General features: G+C 36.9%; 3 protein-coding genes across 3 annotated transcripts in view; 1 reads left to right on the top strand and 2 right to left on the bottom strand.

Moving 5' to 3' along the window:
* The window catches only part of Tmem214 (Transmembrane protein 214), a 15414-nt gene extending 11863 nt beyond the window's left edge, over positions 1-3551 (top strand). Inside the window, exons 7-10 of the mRNA XM_018458289.1 lie at positions 1090-1213; positions 2560-2825; positions 2920-3071; positions 3146-3551. Coding sequence (XP_018313791.1) covers positions 1090-1213; positions 2560-2825; positions 2920-3071; positions 3146-3272 — 669 coding nt within the window. The 3' untranslated portion in view covers positions 3273-3551. The remainder of the gene's footprint in view (positions 1-1089; positions 1214-2559; positions 2826-2919; positions 3072-3145) is intronic.
* Positions 3552-4199: 648 nt separating this feature from the next.
* Positions 4200-7583, bottom strand: LOC108729292 (putative deoxyribonuclease TATDN1). Its single transcript, XM_018458346.1, has 5 exons — positions 7336-7583; positions 6353-6532; positions 5430-5823; positions 4741-4944; positions 4200-4339 (listed from the first exon to the last, which is right to left on the bottom strand). Exons 1-5 carry the CDS (start codon positions 7373-7375, stop codon positions 4234-4236), a joined length of 924 nt encoding a protein of 307 aa, XP_018313848.1. The 5' UTR covers positions 7376-7583; the 3' UTR covers positions 4200-4233.
* Positions 7584-8626: 1043 nt separating this feature from the next.
* Positions 8627-10838, bottom strand: LOC108729265 (ribophorin I). Its single transcript, XM_018458291.1, has one exon. The coding sequence runs from the start codon at positions 10696-10698 to the stop codon at positions 8863-8865; it is 1836 nt and encodes a 611-aa protein (XP_018313793.1). The 5' UTR covers positions 10699-10838; the 3' UTR covers positions 8627-8862.

Raw genomic sequence — 10838 nt, 5'->3', positions numbered from 1 at the left:
ATATTTCAGGAATATTATTTAATATTATATAATTTTAGTAAAATATTAAAATGTTATATTTAATATTCTGAGAATATGCCTAAAATATTATTTAATATTAAATAATATTATGCGCTTATAGGGTTTTTAACAGATTGACACACAAAAAAAAACAAGCAGTAAAACGTAAACATGAAGTAAACAGGCCAATGACATTAAAGACCATAAGATACGTAAGTCTCAATAAATCCCAAAATGTTAATTTGCCTATTATTAAGTATTTTGTGTGGCCCTTAAAAATGAGCGTCCAACGTCAGCGTGAGATCGCGCTTTGAGGTAGCCAGACAGCGTTTTCGGGAACGTACCTATGCGACTTATTGATCGCTGCCCGGTTGCCCCCCTCGCGACGCGAGTGACGACATTCGACGATTCAACATTGACGCCGCTCGCACGGCACGCGCGGCTCCTCGCCCGGTTTTCTTCTTTTTTTTCGCCCCTCTCGAAGCACGGATCGCGCGACGAACAAACGCGAGTGAACGCGTCTTCCCGACTCTCCGCAGGTAAGAGGCGAAAAATTCCGGACCGTTGGTCCTGTCGTGTACGCGTGTGTTTAATTGTTTATATGATTCGTCGACGAAGGTGATCTCGCGCGAGAGATCGAGTCGCGGGAAAATATTCTTCGGCGCCTCCAGCGGTGACGAGGCGATTTGCCTTCGTGACGTTTACGTAGCAATCGGAAGTCGCTGTAGATACGTATCGTCGTTAATTACTCTCGAACGTGATTTCAAAGTCCTTAAGATAAGGTGTGTGTGTGTGTGTGTGTGTATGTGTGTGAGATACTCCCGGTCTCTCATCTGCGCATTAACGCGGACATGTTCCGGAATCGTGATCGATTCGTTGTTATGTGACAGAAGTCTTTATTGATATCATGTTAGAATTCGCGTGACAGAGAGAATCCGAAATGTAGCTGCGTGAAATGTAGTTCGATTGACACGCGAGATTTACGTGACGCTTGAATGATTGCTTTTTTTTTTTCCAAAGTCTGGGAGAAGCGGTGAAGTAAAAATCATTGCTGAGAAAGTGTGTCTTACGTCGTTTATGTTCTTTCAGGTACTACTGAAGAAAATGACCTCTTCCAGCCGTAGTTTTCCATGGAGATCTGCTAGTGTCCTTTTATTGCTTTTGATCAGTGCTATCGTAGCGTACGACACACAGAAACATGGCTCGTTTGAAGGTAAGTACTTTCTGGAAACAACAATAGGTACTAATCATCTGTTTGCTTCTCATCTCATCTCCGCTTGTCATTCTAATCATTTTATGTTCTCTTAAATTCTTTTAAATTTATGTATTATATTTTAATCCTTAGTCATTTCGATCCTATGCATTTTTTTTTATATTGGAGCGCCAAATAATTAGTTACATTTGTATACAATTTATTCAATGCACAAATATTTTTACAAATACCTTTTAAAGATGTTAAAGTATATAAGAGTCACTTGGTAATTTTTGTACACTTATAAAGTGGCTATTAAAAAAAAAAATAGCAACTGTTATGAGATTCTTTAATGTGATATTGATTTATACATTTATCAATTATAAAAAAAATAACGAGATAATATCCATCCCTTGAGTTAAATAATATTTTGTTATTTTCAACTTCCATATGTATCAAAATATAAATCAATCCCTTACTGTGAGTGAATTGCTTAATTTCAAAATAGACAACTGTAGTTAATATTAATGTATGCACTCAATAAATAATAAACTAAATTCGAATTAAACTTAATACATTTTCTTTAGTTAAATTGTTTAACTCTATTGTTTTGATTAAAATAACGACATATTAAATAAAAGCGGTAGCAACTTGTAGAAATGATTAAAAATAATTCAAATCAGGTATATTTGATATTATAAATTTAACAATGTGAAAAGCTAAGGGCAAGACCAAATATATTAAAGAATTTTACAACAGTTGCAAAGTTGCTTTTTCTGTTGATCATAGCCAGTGATCAAAATTAACCCAAAACACGAATCTGTTGTGTGGACTAAAAGAGAGTTATAATTATTGTCTAAATATTTCGTCATAATACAATGGTGAATTTGGTCACTCGCACTATATTGGATTAATACACATTAAAAACTGCTTTATATAAAATAAAATAAAATGCAATGGCATAATATAATCAACTTTGAAAATGAAATACATTCTGTTAAATAAAATGACAATATCATTATTAATAATTTAAAATATTTCTATGCTTTTACATTTAACTTTGTCAATTTCACATGTAGCTTTATTATTAATTTTAATTAGCATCTTTTTAATATGCACACTCTAGTGCAGTGCAAATGAGCAAATTTGCTATAAGGTTATTGTTCAGGGAGTCATTATCTTACCATTGTGCTTTATGTTTAATAACATAACTTGTCAGCTAGTGGTTCGCCGACAACGTATTCATTGCTGTCATAAACATCACGCCTATTAATATCTTCGCCTCTCTAATCTCTCTCCTAACAAATTGGTGATATAAATTGAGTTTTTTTTTACTTTATTGTATATTGGCATTTTATGTATTGTAGCATCCCAAGTTGGAAAATTCTTGAAAACTAGCGGAATATTGAAACATGTAGAAAAGGCATGGACTACTCTAAAGTTCTATTGGTCTGCAGGACACAAAGCAGTTAAGGATAGTTCACCGGAATATTATAAAGCCGTTGTAGACTTGTGTGCACCGTACATTAAATTAGCTGGCGATGTCTGTCTTGTAGTAAGAAATGTTTCAATTAAATTGTATAACAATGTCGCGGCATATGTTGAAAGGAACGTACCTATAATTATTGACACAGTAAGTATAATGAAGATCTTAAAAATATTTTCATGGAGAGAACAACCTTTCGCATAAAATACATCTTTTAACAATTCTTTTTTCTTTTATACAGATCGAGCATTACGCTCCAGGGATTTTGGAGCAAATTAAATCCCGAAGTCTTCAGGGACTGGAATTTGTGAAAGTTTCCTTCATTCTAATTGGAGAGAAAGTTATTGAACATTCCAGCGCGTCGATACAGTGGCTGGAGAAGAATGTCTTTGTGTAAGGGTGCTCATACATTATGCAGAGGCTGTAATCGAGTATCCGACCGTGACCTTCCTTCCCTTTTTTTTCAGAGGCAAGCTTAGCCCGGATAATCTGCGCAATTACGCCATTTGGGCTTTCGACACGACGCAATCGTACGCTGCTCAAACGTACGATTGGGTGTACGAGAAAGTGCAGACTCTCTCCAAAGTGCCATGAATAAAATCCAATGGTTTACTGTATGAATAATTATTGCGTTGACGGCGAAATTTCCGCCTCTTCACGCGACTCTCCGCATTTATTATTTATGACACGGAAGCGTTACATATATATTTTCCGAAGATCACGAATGCGTCAGCCATTTTACCTGTGATATCTCGAATAGAAAATCTATATCTTGCTTTGGTTGGTCCTGACGAAGAAAATTTCGCGATCTTCTAATAAACTGAAACAATTGCGAGCGTTTTTTATTAAGACAAATATTTTTCTGTCATTTTCTTTAAAATTATTATTGATAACTAATAATATATATGTATATCCAAACATTAGACCTTTGTACGCAAATCGTTCGAAAGTGCGATCTTTAGTATTTTGTATTTTCATTTATAATTTTGAGGATTTTGATTGAATATATACATTCGATTACATTAAATAATCGAATACAAATTTTTTCGTAAAGTTCTTGTAGGTGTAGTAAAGGAAGGACTCTACTACAAATAAAAAAAGATTTTAAGGAAAAAATCATGCCGGAAAAATGGGTCAGAGTAATAACAACAACAACGGTGATATTTTTAGGAATAGCAGAATAGTATTAATAAATATCGTAATATAATATAATATAATAATAATGAAATGATGGTAATAATAGCGATGAAATGCAATAGATGAATATGAGATATGATAATATAATTTTAACAAGAATATATTAAAGTTTTACATGGGAAGAGAGATCTGTGTGTGGATAGTGACAGCCACTTCCATAAAGCCACGTATGTAAAAATGAGTTGTCTTATTTCCCCCCTTCAATAAAGTTTCAGCAGCGTGCCTTTTTTTTAAATTTTTTCACTCTGTTCTGTGTGCACGTTCACAGCTTTTATCCCTGATAACTTCCATGAGAATGCGTATTCCGTCAACGCACTTTAAGTTCGCTTGTATTTTTGTAGCATCGAGTACTTGCATACTATAATTCATACGGGAAGAAGAGCTTCATTGTATTCTTGTAGATTTGATTGCACAGGTATTCCTCTTCCTCATCTCTGATCCGCGCTAGGACTTCTAATATTTGACTGCAAGTAATTAAGATCATATCATACACACCGTTTAATCCTCTATTCGATTCAGTCAATTATATCCCTTCAGAGCTGACAGTGGGTTTATTAAATCCACTCAAAATCTATCAAAAATGTCGAACAATTCAATTTTCTTTATATTACATCTGCAAGTTTCGATTATTCCTATTAAAATATACTTAGTTTTCATTTTTTGTCACTTTGTTTCTTGAAATTAGCGCCTTTTAATATAAATTAAATGAATCTTACAAACTCAGTGTGTAAGTAACTGTATTACAGATTTTGGTGTCAGCTCCGGTGGATATGAAAATATTGCAAAAGAAATTTAATGCTTAATTTTAAACAAATATCGTATGTAATTCTCATTTTGCGATCTGCAGGAAGAAAAGTGTACTAACACTATCGTGCAAGGTTCGTTCCGTCCTTTAACCATCTGATCCGCTTGCCACTTTTCTTTCTTCACAGATGGAAAGTGCGTGATAACGTCGTTCGCGGATGCATGCGTCGGCCTGATCTCGCACCATGGACAATCAGTCTCTATCATGAGCCTGTCCGAGGGAATGGTAGTGATTGCGAAAAGATTTTCCTCTGTCTTCAACGAGCTGAAACGCGAAACAAAATGAGATTATTGGATTGTCCTCCTTTTTTCTTTTAACTCTTGCGAGAATCGCATATTCATAATGAATTCAGTCACTTCCATTACTAAATTAGTACATATTAAAAACTGCTATACATGAGATTAGCAAAATTAAATGTAAAAACTATAAATATTTTTTAATTTCCCATTCCAATGTAAATTAACTTTAATCTCGGTACAATTTACTTTTCATCTTTGTCTAATTTTTAGAACTGGAAAAAGATGAATAGGAAGTTGAAGCAAAATTAATTAAAATTGATGAAAATATATATGAATGTCTAATAATGATATTATCACGTTATTTAACAAATCATATTTAATTTCATTTCATCTCAAATGTATTCCATTTAAAGTTAATTATATTATGTCATTGCATTTGAACACTTTATATAAAGCAGCATATAATGTGTGCTAATCCAGTGTAATGACGGAAGTCACCATCAATCTTACCATCCATTGACACCGATGTACAAGCCTAATTGTAGTATGGAATTTGCATCCTCCGGGTTACCGTCGAAGGAGTGCACAACGCCCGGCGTCAATTGGTTTTTATGCTTCCTCAGAATTCGCACAAAATCATCACTAGCGTTGCGGCAGTGCAGAAACATTGGTAGTTTTAACGTGGAGCACAATGACAATTGTAGCTCAAAATACTTCTTTTGAGTCTCCTTGGGACAGAAATTCAGCCTATCATAGTCCAAACCCATCTCACCGATAGCGACAACTTTGTCCTTGTTATTCAACGCCAGGTCCGACAATGATTCGAGGTATTCTTCTGGATTGCCACTCTCCTCGAATTCATTGCAACGGGTCGGATGACAACCGACCGTCGAATACAGTCTATCTGCAATTTATTGATTGATGATGATCAGTCATTCGTCTTCAAAAATGAACTTAACTCATAACTTGAACATATGGGTCTTATGACCCTGGGACATTTTCCTAATTTTCAAATAGTGTTATAAGTCTACATTTATGCCAAATTTGAGTATTGCATTTTTTTATATAATTGAAAAATTTTTAATTTCGAAAATTAATAAAAAGCTCTCAAGAACACTTATGTTCCTTTAGCATCACAAAAAAAATGTATGTTCCTGTATGGAGTTAATAATGAAGTCGTTCGCAGTACATAGCATATTAAAAGTTGTTTTACATAAAATATCTAAATGCAGTGGCATAATATAATCAACAGTTAAATAATTAACTTTATTAATTTCATGTATAACAACTTTTAGTATGCATTAATTTAGTGTGTAAGTAAAAAATTAAAATTAGCAAGAGATCTACAATTAAACTATATTAATTTGGGAACATTTATATTAATGGGAAAGATTTATATTAATACAACTTCTCACATATTTAAGGATACTTGCCATCGGTTCTTGCAATTTCAAGAGCTTTCTTGCTTTCTTCTATATTGCCAGCTGTAATGATGATCTTCGAGAGATTATTCTTCCAACTTCGCTCTAGAACTTTATCCAAATCTGGCTGATGCTTCTGAGATCCATGATAGACCCCTTGGTACATGGAATCCGTTAAATTGGCTCCGATATCTATGACAATTGGAGTACAATGGAAAACGCTGGGCTCTCTTAATACAAAATCGCTCAAGGCAAATGTACAAGGTGTTTTGAATATATATGTTTTCCAGCAAGAGATATAGTTGACACAGTGTACCATTAAATCCTTGTTATTTGCCAATATTAAATGTTAATGTCACATATTTGACTGACATAGTTGACTGTGTTATCCTTAATAGAATAACAGCGAATTCGGTCACTTGCACTAGATCAGTACTAAAAGCTGCTTTATATGAAATTAGCAAAGTTAAATATAAAAAAGTATATAAATATTTTTAATGATTAACTATCTACTAATGTGATATTGTCACATTATTTAACAAAATGTATATGGATCATTTTATTGTCAAAGTTGATTATATTGTATCACTGCATTGAGATATTTTATATGAAGCAACTTTTAATATGCACTGATCCAGTATTGCGAGTGAGCGAATTCATCATAAGTCATCTTGAAAATACCTTATGTTAAATGTTTTACAGACTTTACTTTATATACCAACAAAGCATTATTATTGATACACTTAGAAGTGCATATGATGCCGAAATATTTAATGTGTTTCTCAAGACATTTGAGAACTTCACGAAGGAATCCGGAAGCATCTCCCAGAAAGGACAACCCGGAGGATAGAAAAAATCTGCCAAGTATCGACGAAGGGAAGGGATTTTGTTGAGTTAAAAAGATCAGTCTCGCCTCTTACTATAACCTTTGTAACGCGAGACAAACGATAGAAACGACATGTTGCTGAGCAAGAACGAAGGACAGTCGGGTTTACCTATAAATTTCCGCAAATTGGACATTCTAGCTGCAAGCATGGAACGTTCCCAGGCGGAGATTGTTCGTCCGGATGTCCGGTCGAGGGTAGACAGAGAGGTTAGCTGAGGTTAGCAGGTGTCCACCGTTTCGACCGGCTGGATCGACACATGGATGGAGTCCGACGAAGGACTGACGTTACGCTTTCATGCGCAGTAGTGATCGTCTCGACGCTATCCTTGCTTCCGCGCGTCATCGATCAGCTTGTATAACTACCGGTCTATCTGAATCCTGATATTCGATATGTTTAAAAATAAAAATAGTCACGCCTACAATTAGAAAAATTAGAGGGTATTTTGAGGTCCAGTTGAAAATACTATAGCTCATGAAATTTTCGTTTCTACAGTATAATTCACTTTTCCGTAATGTAATATTATAATTACATAATTATAATAATATGTAGTTATATATTTTTGTAATATATGCAAGATTTGTAATTTTCTCTGAGCTCCATTGGCTTGACATGTATTCATTTTTATATTTAAGAAGAAACATCGCAACGCCAGGCCGAAGAGGCATCATCACGGAACGGAGCACATACTCAAGATAAGTCTGCGTCAGACAAGACATCGTATGCGGATTATCAAGCTGCAATCTGCTATAGAGGTAATTTTTGCGTAATTTCGATCGATTTTAAAATGAATTTCATCTTAAGAGATACTCGGTAAAAAGAAGTTCTCAAAATATTTAAAAAAAATTTTCATGTCTTTATGAAGATTACGAAAAATATTTTTAATTTCTTCAGGTTTTATAAGTTTTTTTTATAAATTATAGAATGAGAAATCTTAGAATACTCCAGAGAATTCACATACATGAAGAATTCTGAAAAAGATATAGACTTTCTTGGCACTTCTGAAAAATGTTACAATTTGTATTAAAAAGTCAAGAAAATTTCTAAAATGTTAGAAAAATATGTTTAAAAATTTTTTTAAATCCAAAAATTTACATTGAAATTCTGCAAAATTACATAAAAAAATTCAGAGAACAATTTTCAGTAAGCTACTTATATACATATAAACTGTAATTCCACTAGATATGTTGCAAGCTGTTAGAAATTTTTTTCAAGCTTTCAAGAATCCAAATAATTCTAGACATATAAACGTTATTATCTTTCTTATTAATGAGAAATATTGTTACACACACACACACACACATACAGAGACTTATAATAATAAGTGTCGCCTACTTTTTACAAGTTTTTTTATTTAGATACGCTTTTTGAAGATATAACAGACAGGATACAACGAAGCATTTCGTTTTTACGTTTCCTTTTCTATATATATATATATATATTTGTTATAAATCTTAATTAATATAAATCTTAATCTACGTAAATAAGAGTTTCCTCTTGACTCGATGCGCTTGTGAATGTATGGAATTTTTCCTCAATCATACTCGCGAATGGAATATTAACAGATGCGAGGCATTACTGTATTGCAAATGCACCATCGTTGCTCTCGAAATCCTAAAGTTCGTTCATGAAACACGATTACCGGAGCGATTTGATGATCGTGTTAATCTTCTCAATGCAGTCCTCCTTCTTCCTAGAGATCGTCGTTTCCATATCAATGAATTGCTGCCGACTGATCTTGCCCGGGATCAGTTTCTCCAAGTACAATGCCTGCAGTTGGCCGTAGATCTCCTTCAGATAACGATCGCACTTTTGCAACTCCTGGATACGATCGTATACGTCGGTGGACTCTCCCTTTATCTTCTGCGCGATCTCATTGAGTGCGTTGTTCGCCGCCTTGTATTCCTGATTGATACCCTTTATCGCGGACTGGAAACTGTTGGTGTCCTTAGACACCTTCAGGTACGACAGCTGATCCTCCAGATTATAGTAGGTCGCAATCCTGCGGTCCTGAGCAGCGAGTACTTTCTCGCACTGACCGGCGATCCTCAGCTTACTCTCCGACACTTCGTCCTTGTCGATGGAGAAGTCACATCTCACGTATACTATGACCGCCAGGAACATCAGCCACAGCGCTAGCACGATCATCAGCGGTTCTTGCAGCATCAGCAGACGCGGGAACGTATACTTGAGCCTGAAACTCTGAATATGATTCTCGACCAGATTCTTTTTAGTCACAGATATCACCGGACGCCCAGTGACATCCAGATACGTATAATGCAGGGAATCTGGCAGGCGGGTCACAGGATACGGCAGCTCTAGCTTTATGTTCCGTGTACCCTCCGGCAGAATGATCTTCAGGACCATCCCGTCCACCACCATGTCGTCGAAGATGTGATCCAGCAGTCTCATCTCCAGGGCGAACTCGTCCCCAGAATGGAAGAGGTACTCGTAGCTAGGTACATTGTAGCCAATTGTATAATGAGTCTTCCAGCCGCCGAACAATGGGAATCTCGGTCGTAGATTCAGCTCTACTGAATCCTTCTTGATGCGGGTGTGCGACGTGGAGATGTTACCGATCTCGTCCCTGTAATAAATGTCGGAAGCAGCCGCTGGCAGGATAGTATCAAAACTTTGAATGCTTGCCTGTCCAGATTTGGACTCCCGGGCATACTCGTAACGTGAGAAGGAGCCTTTTAGCAATGCTCCAGTATGTAAGAGAGCAATATGTTCCTCGACAGCTATGTTACCCCAGTGAGAGATCTCGATGATCCTCTCGAGCCACGTTACCGTGAGGAACTTATTGTTGTTCTCAAAGTGTACAGTCATCTCCTCATAGGAGAATGGTGGTTGAGACTCATATGGACCATAAGCCAACATCGAGCCAGTCTGGGAGACGGGCTTGATCTTGGTGTAGCTCTCGAGATTGCGCGTGGGCAATGCCACATAGGTGGTCTGTTTGGTGACGGGATAAGGTAAGCAGGCGTACACATTGCCTGTATACCTGACGAGTTGCTTCTCCTGTTGGGTGATCTGCTTGGGATGCGGCACCAGCTCATGCGCGAATACCGTTTCCAATTCAATGGTGAGAGAGCGCCGAGCCGTCAGGTGGTTGCCGAGATCAACGGAGTAGAAGACACGGTTGCGATGCGCCGGCACCTTGGTCTCCTTCACCTTCAGCTCCAGTTTGTCAGGCTCCACACGTGCCGCTATGTAACTGATGAATCTACTCTGAGCGTCGTCCAGGCAGAAGAGGAAGTTCCGGACGCGATCTTCCTTGCCTTGCTTGTTTTCCATCACCACCCGAGTGGTGATTTTGGTCAACTGGGACTGCAGGTCGATGTGCCGCTCGACGCTCCTGATGGTCAAGTTCGGATCCACGACCCCGTCCAGATTGGCCGCGGTGCAACCGCTGTACGCCCCCAGATAGAACGCGAAAGCGCAGATTAGCGCACCCGCGTGAACGCGAGACATCGTCGACGAGACTTCGAATCGTAAGGAATTTCTATAATCCTATCTCCTGATGGAACAAAGTGGCACGATAAATTCTCCTTCTCCTTGTACGTTGCGCACTCGCCGGTACGCGGCGACACGGTTAACACATCACAAAATAC

This window comes from Mycetomoellerius zeteki, unplaced genomic scaffold (assembly GCF_001594055.1).
Source record: "Mycetomoellerius zeteki isolate Tzet28-1 unplaced genomic scaffold, Tzet1.0 scaffold72, whole genome shotgun sequence".
NCBI classification, from domain to species: domain Eukaryota; kingdom Metazoa; phylum Arthropoda; class Insecta; order Hymenoptera; family Formicidae; genus Mycetomoellerius; species Mycetomoellerius zeteki.
This window is presented reverse-complemented; position numbering and strand designations above follow the sequence as displayed.

Bases quoted from the DNA above. Each gene is read 5' to 3' on its own strand.
- LOC108729265 (XM_018458291.1), bottom strand. From the start codon at position 10,698: ATGTCTCGCGTTCACGCGGGTGCGCTAATCTGCGCTTTCGCGTTCTAT.
- LOC108729292 (XM_018458346.1), bottom strand. From the start codon at position 7,375: ATGCTTGCAGCTAGAATGTCCAATTTGCGGAAATTTATAG. The intron at 5,824-6,352 runs GCAAGTATCCTT...AATAAATTGCAG, and splicing joins TGAAATTGCAAGAACCGATG to ATAGACTGTATTCGACGGTC. The intron at 4,340-4,740 runs GTTAGTACACTT...AATTACTTGCAG, and splicing joins AACGAACCTTGCACGATAGT to TCAAATATTAGAAGTCCTAG.